This window comes from Falco cherrug, chromosome 5 (genome assembly GCF_023634085.1).
Source record: "Falco cherrug isolate bFalChe1 chromosome 5, bFalChe1.pri, whole genome shotgun sequence".
NCBI classification, from domain to species: domain Eukaryota; kingdom Metazoa; phylum Chordata; class Aves; order Falconiformes; family Falconidae; genus Falco; species Falco cherrug.
In genome coordinates, this window is record NC_073701.1 from 84,927,783 (window position 1) to 84,944,628 (window position 16,846).

At 44.1% G+C, this 16,846-nt stretch overlaps 1 protein-coding gene across 2 annotated transcripts in view; it reads right to left on the reverse strand.

Moving 5' to 3' along the window:
- GRM8 (glutamate metabotropic receptor 8) overlaps nt 1-16,601 on the reverse strand; it is a 358,453-nt gene extending 341,852 nt beyond the window's left edge. Inside the window, exons 1-4 of one of the 2 annotated variants that reach the window (XM_055712666.1) lie at nt 16,461-16,601; nt 15,896-16,155; nt 10,333-10,410; nt 8,315-9,157 (exon numbers count right to left, since the gene is read on the reverse strand). In XM_055712666.1, coding sequence (XP_055568641.1) covers nt 8,315-8,824 — 510 coding nt within the window. In that variant the 5' untranslated portion in view covers nt 8,825-9,157; nt 10,333-10,410; nt 15,896-16,155; nt 16,461-16,601. The remainder of the gene's footprint in view (nt 1-8,314; nt 9,158-10,332; nt 10,411-15,895; nt 16,156-16,460) is intronic. The other variant, XM_055712667.1, reaches the window with a different exon arrangement.
- Nucleotides 16,602-16,846: the final 245 nt, after the last annotated feature.

Here is a 16,846-nt window from a genome sequence, read left to right on the forward strand (position 1 = left end):
AGCATGTCTGAAAAAAAATTTTGTTTGGAGACTATGGAATGAAATACTCACTAGAAAAATACTAGGAACAGTGGTCAAAAGTAGCTTTTCTTAAGACAACAAGAGAGAAAAAACAGAGCAGGTAGGAAATGGAAGAGAAAAGGAGATTAAGAAGATTCCTCCTACAGGAAGGTGAGAAAAGAATTAAAAAAACTGGCACCGCCCTTATTGGTCTTATAAATGTGTACAGAACCACTTATCTCCTCCATGCAAGGCTTCCAAAGCCTTCCAGTAAGAGGTTCTGTCTAGTGAAAGCACAAGCACGCATCAACCCATCATCTTTCTGTAAACATGAAAGATGCATCCACACTCATCAACCTGATCCAGTCCCCCTCTGAAAGCATTCTACTCTCTCTATTGAGGACACAGACAGCCAAGGGCAAACAGCCTCTTAATTTAAGGTCTCACTTAAATGCTTAATTGTCCTGTCAGAAGGATAGGGGACATAATATCTTGCTGGGAGCATATGTAGATCCCAGCCCAGAGGAGCATTTTGCTCTTGGCTATTGAATTCATTGATGTGGAATTAGAGTCCTTCAGGAAGACTTTTGTTTGGATGACTATTTCTCTCTGACAAATGCTAGGGGACACAAGGATATACACTTAAGCACTCTAAACCAGTTTAATCCTAAAAACACAAAGTGCTTTAGGGAAAATAACGATGGAAATACACAAACCCACAAAGTCTACCAGTTGGATGTAACACACAATAGTGCCTGGTTTCTGATGACAGTCAGAATACAGGACCATTCATATTGCACAGCTGTCACCATACTGAAACACTTATCCACAAGGGAAAAAAGTGCCTTAATGTAGTTCTCATCATGGCTAATAAAACTAACATCGCTGTACTAAAACACTGAAACAGCACCAACGATCCTTGCAGTGCATTGGCTTTGCTTCAGCATGACATAGAAGCAGAGGAGCTCTGTCCTGAGAAAGCAGCAGCGATGTCTACACTGGTAAATCACATCATTTCAGAGCACATCCCTCAGCAACAGCTCAGCTGCCTCCACTGCTAGACTGTCAGGCTGGTCCATAACTCAGCCGCGACCTGTGCCAGCCAAGCCTCCCGGTTTCCAGACAGCCTTCAGAAGTCAGCATGGGTCAGGAATCATTCCCTCCCAGCAATGTGCATGCAGCCTCATGTTTTGGGGGAATAAAGGAGTTTATGATAAGGGTGTGGATTGTCTGTGTCAGCTGGCCTCAGTGCCAGAGAATTATGCCAGGTATGTATTGTTTACTAGCAGAGACATAAAACATGCCTCTATTAACAAGATCTTTAAAAAAGCCTGTAGCATTTGTGGCTTTGTGCTTAAGTAAATTCTTGTTACTGCTAGACTCCTCTCAGCCTTTTATTTTTTTTTCATTTGCTAAATGATGACTGATATCTATATTAATATAGGTACTATTTAACAAATAATTCAGGGGCTTCTGTCACATACCAACAACCCTAATACAGTGGTAGGAACTCAGCAAAACCATGAAAAGGTGAAATAATTCTCACTGCATATTCCCTTCATGTGAGGGAAAGTTTTGTACGTGTGTGTGTACATATATAGTGCATATATATACGCGCACACACACGTGTATATATATAGCACCAACGCCCACTGGGAAAGTAGAAAGAAAATCAGACTGTTGGTCTTTAATAGCTGCAGTTTCTTTGTAGGGTGCTCACATACTGTGATTATGGAATGACATAAAAACCTCAACATTGTAGACAGCTTCATCTTGCCTACAAAAACAGGAGAGACGTCTTAAAACACTTAATAGATGTTAATCAAGCCTCCAATTGTTCCTGTGAAATGGTTAAATACAAACAAATCAAAATGACAAAAGAGAAGCACAAAAAGGTCAAGAGATGCTTCTCAAAGCCTTGTAGCAAACCAATGACAAACATGGAAAATAATACAGAAAACCAGATTGCCCCTTTGCTCTAACCCCTACCTAGAACTCCATCCAGGAATAGGAGAAGACTGAAAATATAAAACCTTTAAAGGAATATTTAAGGAACTAACATACTGTAAAATACTAAATGAATGCATCAAGTTGCTTTTGTACTCCCTTGCCTCAAGCAGTTTAGCACAAATAAAATTTGATGTTAATCAGTCCTAGCAGTTTTCACAGAATCTGAAAACCTATTATTTCCTCTGGCTGCAACTAAAAAATTTCCCAACAGTTTCATTATTGATGCTTGCAAAATATCTGTAGTACCTATAATTTTATCTTGGTATTGACATGGTGTTTGCTTTTCTTGACCATAACACATTTAACTTGGTACTGACATAAGAATCATGGTTGAATTAAAGTTTTTTTGCATAATCAAGTATCTACTACTATGGAAATATAGATATGAATGTTGTTTCTCTGTAAAAGAAGCCGAATTGGGGGGGCGGGGGGGAAGAAAAATTTGAATTATTATAATGGTATTTTCCAGCAATAACATGACAAGATGCTTAGGCACTAAACAGATATACGCTTGTCATAAGCTACAAATAACACTGCAAAATTAAACAGGATGCATTGGCAATGGGTTCCTTTGATAATTAAAAATGATTCAGAAAGTGCAAATATTATCTAGAACAAAAGTAAAACAAATCTGTTCATCTCAAGAGCTGACTTCAAAATGTTTCAGTTATCTTCTCCCTACTAACAACAATTTTTCTTCACACTTCACACATGACTTTCCACATATGCTTTAACCAACAAAAAAAAATATCCTATTCCAAATTTCAAATGCTATGCAGAAGAAAATGTTATTGACAAACATAGTGTAACAGTGAACAGAAAAATGATACATTTTAATCAGTGCAGAACATTTTTTATTAATGAAAGTGAATATGTTAAGTAAAATTCCTGAGTCTGTTCTTCTCTTCTTGTGAAGTATATGGTAAAGCTCTTCCACTATGGAAAGGCTCACATGGAACACACACACTCCTGCATCCCCCTAGAGCCTCTGAAGCCAGCAACGCTCATGAGGTGCAAAAATCTCCATAGATACAGAGTCAGGACCAGGATCTGTGTATGGCTCAGGTTGCCTCACAAAGTATCTCTGAGATTGTTTGGGAAAACGTTATTATGTTTTGTTTACATCATATTCCCTTCAATCATGAGAAGCACTCTATTACCACAAATAAATACATAGCCCTGTATTTCTGAAGTTCAGTGAGGTTAGCCTCTGCACAGCGGTAATCCCCCCATTTCTGGGAGGCCTGTCTGCTGTTTTGTGCAGGTCTGGAACACAAGGCAGCAAAAGTGCCAAATGGCAGCCAAATGTAAAAAGACCTGCAACCAAGCCTTAAAAAAGCATCATCCAGGTACAGCTCTGGTAGCTGCACAAGGCTACCAGCCAAAGATACACACTAAAACCCAAAATAAGGCAAGGAAACATTCAAAGCAAATAAACAAAATGCTGAGGGAAATAATATATTCACATCTAGATTTACAAAGAAACTACCCCTTGCATTATGGATAACTGCACGTGAAGTTGAAAGAGTAACTCCATAATGCCATTTGTACTTGTGCTTCTGAAGAGGTAAATGATTATGAAATGTATAAGGCAAATGTGCGTGAAGTGAGTATTCGTCCCTCCAGACAGCAGCTATTAAAGTGGATTACAGTGATGCAGCAAGAAAGGAATTTGACCAAAAAGAGAAAATAAGTAATTTGGTCTTGAGAAAAGAGAAAACAGAAGGCAAGGCAAAGCAAGGCAAAAAGCCAGGCAAAGCAAGGCAAGGAAAGTAATAAAACTGTTGATGAATATTTTGGCTCTATATGCCTGTACATAAATACATACAGAAGAGCTTAAGATCAAAATTCACCAAGCATGCTGTCCACCCATCCCAATTCACATGCAAACCGTCATCCCTAGGCTGCACCTAGTGTGACATTGGCTAGAAGATGTGTGAAGGTGACAGATGGAGTGTACCAAGGAGTTCAGAAATAGCGTGAGGTTTTTGGATGGGAGGACACTAGCGAAAACAAATGTGTCTCTTTTTTGCAGCAGACTTTAACCATTGACATGAGTTATTCAGTTATTAAACTAGTAGAAACTTTGAATACAGGGAAATAAAACATGAAGTGAGTTAAGTTACAGAGTCTCTTGTTTCCTCCAGGCCAGGTTTTGAGGGGCTGGGAACAACCCAGATGCTTAGGAGCATCACACAAACCAGCTAAAGGATACCACCTGGATGCGCCTGAGCACCCTACAGGAAGCCAAAATTTCAGTGAAAGAAAGCCAAGGAGTGGTCTAAGAGTAAGGTTTTGACTGATCAAGCTCATAGAAAGGTTGCCTTTGTGCTAGTGAGAGCTGGCCATCTGAGATAGCCAGCCCCTCCATAGATCCAACTAGTTAAACAGAAACCCAGCAGGATTTCTAGACTGAAAAAAACCACACACCAACATCACTTTCTGTTACCCAGAGGAAAAAGCAGCTCCTGGTGCACCAGAAGAAAGGAAAGAGGCTGGCCCATGCCTGTCCATCCTTTTTCTACAATCACTGCCATGGGAAATTCTAAAAAACTGCCAAGGCCCTGAATGCACCAACTGGCTCTGCAGCACCCTCCCTTCCCTAGCCCTGGATTTGGCTCCATGTGTTCAAGGTCACCTCCACTATGGTGCAGACTCGTGACCCTGGATCAGCCCAGGAAAAGAGCTAAGTTGTGAGGAAGAGCAGTGAGAAGCCTCATCAGGACCTCTGTCTACCTTCTTTGCTTGGCAGCTGCGTCTCAGCTCTGGCCCTTGCCCTTAGCTCCTGCTTGAAGACATGCTGCTGGCCTCCCACCTTGCTGATCATGACCTCACCTTCCCGACCTGACTTCTTGGCTGGCCTTGGTCCTGCCCCACTGCTATGGACTTGTCTGGCAATCACTGGACTGTTGGCTGAACCTGGTTACGTGGACAGACCTGTTTTGTTCTTCTCATTCAGGCCTTTCTTGCCTTGCTGTTCCCCTGGTTCCTGTCTCAATTTCCCTTGTGAAGCAACCCACTCCTATCATTCTCTGATAAAAAACACTTCAAAAGCCTGCAACTTCAAGTGGGGGCAATGTGTCCTGAGATCCATAAAGAACTGTTTAAGTGGGCAGCGACCTAGCACAGTCCTGTGCTCGCCTCTGAAGGTCCCTTCCTTTTCCACTACATTTGTAGCAAGACCATCTCCAAATTCTGAAAGCTTTTGTACAATCTTTTTGCATCAAGCACCAGAGTAGTATAAGGCAAAAAGCAGCCTCCTTACAATAATCAAGGAATAACAGGTCTACTTTCAAACAGTTAATTCCTTGAACAAGTGTTTCCTGTATGTAAAGTGCCTCTGAAAGGTATAAAAACATCAACATGTGAAATTGAAGGCTGTCCAAATTTGAACCTTAATGTTTCGGACCTACTGTAGGGTAAGACCTACAGAAAATCACCTGCTAAGCAGTGGTGTGCCTGGAAATTCACAAAAGGAGAGAGGACAGAGAAGAAATCAACGTGAGCCTTTTGACCAGGAGACTCTATAGATCAAGGTCATTTTCTGTGATGCCCTCCTCTCCCCTCTTCTCATGAAAACACTTAGATAAAAGGATGCCGTGACTATCAATCAGTTTATGTTATTCACCAGATCATCAGCTAGGACTATTGCTCTGTGTGTTTTATGTTGTAAAAATCAATAAAAGAAAGGGGGGAAATGGCAATAAAAAGAAAAATAGCAGCTTGAAAATATGAGCTGCTCAGCATAACATTTCTCAGGCTATCTTTGTGTATTCACGCTGAGTGATATACTTCTCACAATTTCATCACAGATTAAAATTTTACTGGATAACCATGTTCTCAAGAAGTATGTAGGTCTGACATTTAGGAACTTCAAAGCAGATATTAAAGCAATACTGAACGTAAAATTACAGGTTCAACTTGCTAAATAGAACTGTTAAGACAGAAACATGGATAAATCGCACTCGTCCTGAATATAATGGAAAAAGGCATTTCCATGATGGTCATCACTGACCTTACAAAGCATTTACACCAGCCGAGTGCCCCACCTGGGCATATATCAAGATACAGTAAACACAATTTCATACCTGGAGCCTTTGTGAGTATGGACCTGCGTCCTGGTCCTTAGCTGCAGAGCTGTGGGGATCCAGCAGCTGAGAATTTCAGCACATGTCTTTGGTCTCAGTACAATCCCAGACTGGGTTATACTTCTATATTTCTGGCAAATGGCCCTTAATTTATTAATCCTCTTGACTACAACCACTGTGAATGGTTTCTACAGTGCTGCTAATTGAGGGCCTTACCCAGAAGCCTTTACTCATGCAGAGATACAGATCTATTCCTAAGATGAAGGTATAAAAAAAGACTTCAGATGCAGGTCCAACATCAGATGTTAAAGGGTATAATTTGTCATTTTTTATGATATTAAGAATATTTGTGCAGGATCTATAATTAAAACTAAAAGAGATGTCTCCTCCTTTTGCCAGCAGCTGTGTTACATCAATTAAATGGGTAAATAAGATCTTTCCCCAGAGGGATATCACATGACCCTGTATTGATTAAGACTGCAGTAGAACGTTATTTGCAATCTTATTGCATAATGGAAATCAGGAGGTAGCTGTCATGGTTTCAGAAGACAAATTGCTGCTATCTTAGACAATTCATAGGCATCTCTCCTTCTTACTGCTCTTAATTCACAGTTAATTCATGTCTTACAAGGCTTAGTTTCTTAAATCAGTCTACAGCCCTGCATTCAACTCAAAACTGGGTATAAGTCAGCGTCTATGAGGCCTTGCATTATGATAAGTATTAAAGTGTCTTTTCCATCTATCATTACTTCAGATCTATGCGTTATTTAATAGGGTAACAACTTCAAGAAAGGATGTGAAATTACAAATAGACACTTCCCACAATATGCATGATTGTTCCCAGGAACGACAGGTCTCCACCACTGGGCATGGCTCCAGAGGTGTTCTCCATATAGAACACTTTTAAGTCTTAGCTTAGTTTTGTGTATTTGATTTTGACAAGAAAATGAATGGCTGGAACACATCCACTACTATCAAACCTGTGCAGTAACTGCAGCTAGGAACAGTTCTGAGATTCTGATGAACACCTAACCACAAACCAGCAGGCACTTTGTTCCTCCGCTGAACTGTAAATCCACCATTATCCCCTTTATGGGAGAACCAAAAGGAAGGACAAAAATCCCCATTTAAAGAGAATTTCATGACTGAAACAGTCTTTGCCAATTTAGGAAACCTTAAAAAAAAAAAATCCAATATTTCCTTACTTCTAATTCATCTCTCAGTTACAACAATTAGAAAAAAAGTGCAACACTCTTCAAAATACATAACAGTAATATATAACATTACCAGAAGCTTCTCCACCAAAGTCAAAGAAACAGTCTTCAGTGGTTGTGAAGCTATAGAACATAAGGCAAGATTTCTGAACAGAAGGAACAAGTCTGAACAACAGTAGGACAGTAATACATTCAGACAAAAGTTAGTTGTTCTGTGTGTAGAAACAAGTGCTCAACCCACCATCATCTGTTTGCCATTGCACAGGATTAAAAATTAAATATCTGCTGCCTGATCTGTTCCAGCCAAGTTGATTGATTAGAATGTGTTCATCTTCCCATCTAACTTAGCAAGTTTGAAAGTGGCAGGTTTATTTTTCCATTATTTATGTCAGAGCTTAATAAAGTACATGGAAGGAAATGCCAGTACAACTGTTGTTCAAAAGTGATCTCTCACAAAGTGATAGCAAAGTCTGGAAAAAAAAAAAATCACCTTGTAAAAAAACAGGGGAAGTTAAGATTTCAAGGAAATCAAAGATATTTCAGTAGACTGTATTTGGCTAGACATGCCCATCAATAGGACTAGACTATCACTGGCACATCTTCCTATGTAGGGAAATTATCTGGCCCTCCTACAAATGTATTTGTGTTTAAACGTTATATTTCATTCTCCTGGAAACTTGGAAAATCAATCTCAGCCTAGTTTTGATGAGCATAAATGCTCAATATGGAGTAAATGTGAGTAACAAAAAAATAAGAATGCAAATCCTTCAAGAGTTAAAATGTGCTTCAAAATTGGCATTTGGCACCTTAAATTAGCATCTAAAATCACTCCTTCTTTTGTTTGGGGCGGGGGGGTCCCCCTTTGCTTTGAAAGGGCAAACAAACCATTTCGGATTTCTGAATCTGGAAAAGCCTTTTCTTTTTTGAAGGTAACACAACACAATCACCACATTTATTTCATTGTGCTTGAAATTTAAAAGAACGATAGAAAATGTTCCTTACCTTAAAAAGTCTTAAAATATTTGCGACCATAATGGACACAGAACTTGCTGCAGCACCTATCACACCTGATATCTTGTCTGGCTTAGTGAAAATAGGTGGGTCACCATTAGCACACTTCACATCTGAACCATCTTTTTCTATCAATGCTTGCACAAATGTTAAGGACTGCTCCAACGCATAAGTGTCCCTGGAACACGTGTCAAGGATCCGGACACCTAAGGTGATATTGGCAAGAAGATCAGGGTCTTTATTAATCTGATCAATTGCATACAGCATTGCCTCTAGTCTGTGGATCCCTTTCTCCTTCTTGAGCTCACCACAAGGCACCCCTCTATCCCCTTTTGCATGAACAGGGAACAGTCCTCCCAAGATGATGTCCCCATCCAGTCGGATGGAGTGAGCATATTCCTGGCCATGAGTTTTTTGCATCAGGGTGAGTATCCAGTAGAATTTGGCTGCTAACAGGAAGAAACAATGGCAGGAAACTAATCGTTTTCCTTCGTATACCATTTTCTCTGAAGACGTTGTTGCTATCCAGTATCCAGATTTTCTTCTTGCTAAAGGATGAGGGTGACCATTTGAAGCTGCACTTTCTGGAGGCTACCATCAGTGCCCAGTAAGTAATATAGAACCATGTGGTAGGTAGAAAAAGGATCTCAGCAGAAGTACATAAAACGTGTTTTACAAAAGATGTCCGCTGATGTTATTAGTTGATCAGGTTTTCTGAGAGGTTTTCAATTGCTCTTAATTGATGGTGAAGTGTAGGGTAGTATGTCTGGTCCTGCTGTTAAGAGGAGGTCAGTAGCTTGTGTCCTTGTATTTTGCCCTACAGCTGAGGTACTTCTGGGAAAAAAAGAAAAAAGAAAGAAAAAAAAAACAACACAACAACAAAAGAAACAGTGAGAAATACCATTTCGTTCAGCAGTTTTATACCTGTCATACAGTTTATTTACTTTTGAATACGAGTTACATCACCTACATTTTATTTTTCATATTCTTTAAGGGAGTAATTCCTGGCCTTCTGTGAATTTGAACACCTGGCTGTGCTGTACTACAAGCCAGGAAATTGATGATACCAGCAGAGCAAAAGCCAAATCAGGGGAACTAAACTTAGCTTGGTGTTCAAATTCCAACCAGTAATTTGTATTTACCTTCACATGGCATGACATCCAGAAACAGATTTGATCTGCAACACATTGTATTTTCTGTTTTGCTGTATCATTCTGTTCCAGCCTATAGAAGTGGATTAACTACTAACACTCTCACTCACGGAGAGGTTCCATTTCTGACAATTGAGTAATCAAGGCTCCTGAATTTAAGTACGCTCTTCAGCTGCTGCAATAGAAGCGCATTCAATTCATTTGGATATTAAACTGATTATTTCTCCAGTGGAATTCACTTTTTTTCTGGGCTTACCATATATCTAAAATGCCTTTCAGATCATTTCTAACACTAAATTACTTTCGTGAAAAGGTAGCTGATTTCTTAATCAAAAAGAGGAGAATGCATTCTGTTAGGAAACCAGCTGAACATCCAGTATGCTCTTTCCGACATTTCACTTGAGCTGAGGTCCAGCGTTAACAAGGTCTCTATTCTCTGCTTGCATTTGGACCACATTAAGTAGGAACAAAGTTGCGCCCCTGCTGACATCTGGAGAAGTCCCACTGATTTTAACAAGATCAGGATTTCAGCTTACATATCTAAACACCTGCCTGACTGTTATAAATATGTCTAAATTGACCCCACTTTAATTCTCAAGTGACATTTATTTATTTCAATGTTTAACAGAATTACACGTCTGAATAAATTTTTAGACCTCTGAGAAGAGGAGAGGGAGAACTAATTTTACCTGATAACTAGATGGGCACACTGTGGGCTACTGCATCTAAGCCAGTCTCTCTAAGCATCTGTGATAGGCTATGGAAAGCAGTGGATGTCTTAGGGTGCAATTTATCCAGTTCTTTTCTTTAAAAAAGTTTTGTTTATTATGAAATTGATCACATTGAACAAGTGCCTACCTCATTGCCTATACAGAAAATCCAGGCAACTGGCTCATCTGTAGATATGTACTTTGTCTCTAGTGATCTGACTGGTTCCTACCAAAAATATGATCAAATTAGAAGACAATTATAAACAAAATTAGAAGACAGTTGCAGACAACTATACTGTTTTTCAAAGACATTTTGAATTATTTTCCACAAGATTTTTATACATTATGTGATAACAAAGCTGAAAACGTGGTTTAATGATGCTTTAAACTGATCATCCCCTTCTTACATTTATTTTGTTACATTTTTCCCCAAATGATAATACTAAGTTCACAAGAGCTGAAGAAGAGATTTTAAATATTGGCTATTCAAAGACCTAAGAAAAAGATGTACAATGGAAAGTCTTCCATTGAATGTAAAGGTATCTCACTGTGATTTGGTAACAGAGCAACGACTTGAAAATGAAACGTGAAATGGAAGCGAGTAAAATCACTGCAGTTGGGAACAGCAGCACACAGGACTTTTGGTGCCTCTTAACATTTAGTTTTGCTTGGATTTGGCTCAGGGTTGAACCTAAATCAAACAGTCTGTGCTGTTTGATGCAATAATCCCATCGTTCTCCTTTGGCTTCTTTTGGGCACATAGTTTACAAAACTGCTGTAGCTTCAGCCCCACGAGCCAAACTCAGACTCAGTCGCAAATGGAGAAACTTGAGTAACATCACTGTGAGAGTTGATCCAGCCCCATGGGGTGCTTCTTATATGGCCCACACTATAGAGAAAAGATTGTATGAACTACTAACTAGCCTCAACCATCTGTTGTCTTGATTGCCTCAGTACAAAAACAAGGGGTTCAAAATAGTAAATAGTAAAAGTTGTAGCTACCCCTAAAATAGACATGGAGACAATTTCCTTTCTGGTTCCACAATGAACAACCAAATCATTAGTCTATGCATGTATGTACCACCCATACAGGGAGCAATTCTCCAAGGGAATAAAGGATAAGACTATTCTTACTTAACAGTCTACAGAGAACAAGAAAGCACCACTGAAAAAATGAAAATATTCATGAAGGAAAGAAATGCTGCTTTTTCTCTTTCCCAGCCTCAGGTCAATTCCTTACAGCCAAAGAACTCCCACAAAGTAAAACAACTGTCAGTCTTTCTACAAACAAACAGTGATGCATTCATCTATTGCAACCCAAATTCCAACAACAACGGAGAAACTACAGTGAGCCCAGTATCCTCAGTCCAGTACCTTATCTGGAACCGAATGAAAGTTAAAGGAATTGATAATAAGCATTTTTCAACATTATAGTCTATATAAGCACTAATTGCTCTGCCTCAGCTTGCATGTTTTCATGAGAAGGTATGTTTCTTTGCTGCAAGTGTCCACAGCTTGTCTATAAAAGAGAAATAAAATTTTAAAATGTTCTTTTTAAAAATTTAAGACCTTTTAGTCTTTTTTTATGTTACCTAAGAAATAAAAGCTTCTATTACACTGCCTAATTTATTCATGCCACACTGCTTTTCATATATTGATTGATACTAACTTTTACAGAATGTTGTAAGCTTGTGTAGCTAAGCAGAAAGCATCTGATCTAAATGAACTCCATTTTTATCAATGAATTTTATTGAAAAAGCATGGGCCTCTGGGCTATAAAGCCTGAATGAACTTTCCTCATGAGCAGAGACTTCATTCAAAGTCCATCGTCCTTTTCCAATTGACCATAAAAGTTCGAATTAATGCAGATATATTCTCAATTTACCAGGTTCCCCACTGTAGTAGTTGGTGTTCACTGGAAACATGACTTCAGAGAAGAAATTCGCACATTACCCCAGCACAGTCCAAGAGTAAGTACACCACAAAGCCTCTCTTCCAGTCACCTTGGAATACATGCTTCTCTTGGGTTTAATTCATTAAAAATATCTGGCATTATCAGAACATATTTCTATTTTTAAAGTCAGTATTTCAGCACAAACCTCCACTTGTTCTGCTAGAATATATATTTATTTTTAAACCTAAGGAGGCGGGGTACTGCAAGACAGGGGACATGGAAACTTCTGCATGTAGTGTCTGGTTCTGAAATTGCTTCCTTTATAAAATCATTCAGCTTTATCAGATATTTGGTACTGAAGGTTGGGTGTTTTGATACCATGTTGCCAGAGTCAGTGCATCAGCATGTGCCTGGACCAATCGCTTACTCCAACCACAGACTCACTGCACCGAGAGATAGGCTTATTATGGGAGTTATGATGAAAAGGTCTAAAGAATAAAAAATACTTAAATAAATACAGGCAATGTCTCTATTTTGGTAACAAAGCTCCTGAAAGAGCCATCTTCTGCAGGCACTGAAGTCGTGGCTGAAATCATATAGAAATATTCAATACAATCACCTGGAAACATTGTTTTTAAAAAAATCTCACAGTTAAGACAGCCACAAGAGCAAGCAGGACTCTCCGCAGCATAAGGAGGAAAACACATTCACTGAACTTCACAGAACATTTTCAAATTGACATTGCCAACCAGACAGACATGAACCCTTTACTGAGGGACAAAAAAAGCTGCTTAGTGGGGGGAAAAAAACATCTGAGGAGAAGTATTTAAGAATTTCTTTGAGGCCAAAAAATTCATTTGTCATTGCATTTGAAGCACAGTTGGAATTGCACTAAAATAAAATAAAAACAATATTCTGTGAACTAGAAAAGGAGGAAGTTTAGGGTAAAAACCCATTTCTACTTTCACAAAATGTCAGGTTGTCCAGTCAATGCAAAACTGATCTGGTTTTACTGAATGAAAACAAAATAACAGCATCTTCCATTGTGAAGCTCCGAGGAGAAAAAATAAATCACAAAAATGTGATTACTTTGACTTTTTACTACTGATACATTACTTCTGAACTATCAAATAAGAATTATCTTGCTAATGTTCATTTTAGTGTTCATAAAAGTTGCCTCTTTCTCCTGCACAGCATCCAGTGATGAACAAATAGCTGAATTTCCACACAGAGCAAGTAAAGAGTTGCCACCTGCATACAGTAGCCTGACACATACAGAAGATTAATGGGTTCTGCTGACAAGAGAAGGGAATTTGGAAAACCTTTGGCCTTGACATGGCAACTCCTAACTTGCAGGAGAATTCTTCACTGATGTAAGTAGTCTTATCTACCTCAGCTCTTCCGTAATGATTTGCTGCGCCTCTGCCAGAGAGGTAACCTTTACACAATAACCACGACTTCAAGGCAAATCACCCTCGGCATCTCGTTTACAGGAACTATTTCTTCCTAGTGCACCATGAGAGGAAGGTCTCCACTCAGCCTGATCAGCCCCTTTTCAAATACCCCAGAGCACCTGCCTTCACTTTCTACCCTGCAAATATCCATTTTCCAAACGAGCTGCCCTGCTAAAAACCAGCACAGGCCCTTCTGCCCAGGTGAGACTAACAGAAGCTTACAATATTTAAAAAGGAACCAGCATCCGATACTTCCCTCTGCCCTTGTCTGCTCTCACAGCTGAATAAACCCCATCAATATTAACACCTTTAAGAGTTGGTTTCACCTCTGGTCTGGCAAATGATGACCAAGGAGATTTTCCCTGGCAGCCCAGGAGAGCTTCCTCTGTTGTTTGTTTTCATTTCACCCTCTTCCCACAGACTCCCGCTCCCCAGCCGGCACAGCTGGGTTCAGAGCAGGCGCTGATAGCGCTGCCCAGCCTGCCCCGCCAAAGGCAGCCGCCTCCCGGTGTCACCCCGGGGCGTGCAGTGGGAAAGCCCCCCGTGTCCGCGCCCGACCCCGCCGGCGGCCCCGGCCAGCGGCCGCGTCCCCCGGGGCCGCAGGTGACGGCGAGCCCCGCACCGCAGCCCGCGCCCCGCACATTGCATGCCGCTGCATCCCGCCCGCCACTCCGCACCGCACCCGCGCATCCCACCCGCCACTCCGCACCGCACCCTGCGCGTTCCACCCAGCGTCGCGCACCGCACCCGCGCGCTCCGCACCGCGCTCCGCACCGCCGGGAGCGAACAGCCGGCCACGCACCGGCTCTCCGCGCGGCTCCGCCGTGCTTCCCCAGCTGCCTTTCGGCTCCTAACGCATCCCGGCACCTTGCTCGGCCCCGGGAAGGGCTAGTGCAGCCCGCCCGGCCCCGGCCGGCACCGCCCGGCGGAGGGGCCCGGGGAGCGCCCCCCGGGCTGGGCGAGCCGCCGCTCCTCGCGCAACTCCCCGACCATCGCCCATCACCGTGGCGTCTCTCCCTTGAAGGGAGCCCCCTATTGTTCTCCACTTTACTTAGCCGAGCTATTTTTTATTATTATTATTTCTCTTCCCAGGCTCACCCGTACCCCAGCTGGCGCCCGTTGTTGAGGGATTCCTGCACAGCCCTGGCGCGGCTCTCACCGGGGCCTCGCTCCTCTCGTTCAGCGGCCGCAGGACGGCTTCGAGCTGCCTCGCCCCACGGCCTTGCCCCCGAGGCGGGCCGTGCGCGGCGGGCGGCGGGCACATGCGGGGCTCCCGCCTGCAGCCCAGGCTCCGGCGGTCCCTCTAGCCCCGAGCCCCGGCCGGGAGCACCGCACCTCCGCCAGCGGCGGTGCAAAAACAAGCGTTGCTTTTCATTTGCAGCCGCCGGTGCTTCCCTCCTCTCCTTGCATCAACTGGTCAGCTTTAATGCGCTCCTGCTCCCCCTCAATGAAAACCTAAGTCTCTTTTAATGAATCCCAGGTCCCAGCGGTCAGAAGCTTGCAAACTCCAAAACACCAACGCCGGATTTGCATGCACTTTGGGTCATTGATCGATTTTTATTACTTGAGTTTGTGGTGTTTGTTTTTTGGGGTTGGGTTTTTTAAACGCGTCATATACATCCACCTGCCACCACTTCGGGTTCTCGCAACAAACGCATGCCAGCGCTGGGGGATGCCGCTCTACGCCGGGGACAGCTAACCCCTCGCCGCAAGCCGGCGCAGCCTCTCGCCCTCCTCCTGGGGGAAGGAAGCCCCCGGAGCCCGGCGGGATCCCCCTTCCCCTTCCCATCCCAGGGACACGGGGGTCCCCCCGCGGAGCCGAGGGAGCGAAGCCCGCAAGGCAGGCGGTTCGGTGCGGTACGGGCGGGCGGGCGGCGGCTCGCCCGGACCCGGAGCCGAAAGGGAAGTTAGGGCGGCGGGCAGGGCTGGCCCCGTCCCACCGGGGCGGCGGCGGGAGCCCCCTCTCCCCTCCCAGTCAGCGAAACGTGAGCAGGACGGCGGGGAGCGCGGGGGAACCCCTGTGCCCCCTCCCTTCGGGGCTGGGAGAGCCCCCAGTTAAGGAGGCGAGAGGGAGATCTCAGTGCTCGTAAGCACCGACATTCTCCCTTTTTGCTCCCTGCTGTGACGGCACCGTGCCCGAGACCTCTTTCGTTAGAGCTGGTTGGGGGAGGATATCGACAATAAAAATGATAAATAATTAAAGAAGGGGAAAAAAAAAAAAAAAAGAAGCCCCCGGCGCCACGAAGCAGACGGAGAGGATTGCCCAGCCCAAAAACGTTAGCTGAGGCAAAACTTGCATTATTGCTGGATTCCTCTCTCCTTAAAATAAGAACTAAAGGCGACACACACACATGCACAGATACCTTGATCGAAAAGAGTTGCATATCCATATTACTGTAGAGGTCACTGGAATTAATACTCGGCGCCGATCGGGAATAGCATGAGGTAATTTCTGCACAAGCCTCGTCTCAAATCGCTTCCCCCAGTAGCGTCAGCTTCGCATGCCGGAGCTCAGCCTGGGACAGGTATCCGGGAGAGCGGCTTCCGTAGTGCTGCATAACACTCGCGGCTAGCCAAGCCGAACCTGCTCCGCTGTCTCCTTCTTTATTCCTCCTCCCCTCGCCTAAAAAAAAAAAAAAAAAAAAAAAAAAAAAAAAAAAAGCCACACACAAAAAAAAAACCCCAACTTTTTGGGACCGGTGGCTCAGCCCCCGTGACGATATCCACCCCCTGCCGCCTCGCCGCTCAATGGCAGCGGCGGACCCACGCACCGGCCCGGCCGTGCCGTTCACAGCCAAGAGAGAAAACACCTCCCAGCCCCCGCCCCCCGGGCCGGCCCCCTCCCCGGCGGAGCTGTCCCCGCCAGGCGCCCCGCGGCGCGGTGACCCCGGGCGCCGGCGGGAGCGGGACGGCGCGGCCCGCGCTTACCGCGGCTCCGGCGGGGCGGGCAGGGCGCGGCGGGGGCGCGGCGCCGCACTTGTAGCTGTTCTTGGTGCTGAAGACGGCGGCGCTCCGCGGCGCGGCTCCATGTGAATCCCCAACCGCCGCGGGCTGCGGCCCCGGGCCCGCCCGCCCCGCCCCGCCCCGCCCCGCCCCGCCGGGCGCCGGATCCGCCCGTGGGGCAGCCCGGGGCCGGACCGCCCTCCCCCGGCCCCCCCCGCTCCGCCGGGGCGCCGTCCCGGACAAGTGTTTGCCGCGGGATGGCCGAGCAGAGGAAGCCAGTACGGGCTGAGGCGGTGGCGGTGGGGCAGCGGGAGCAGGCAGGGGGGGCACCGGGAGGGTCCGGCGCTGTCTGACGCGGCTTCCACCGGGGT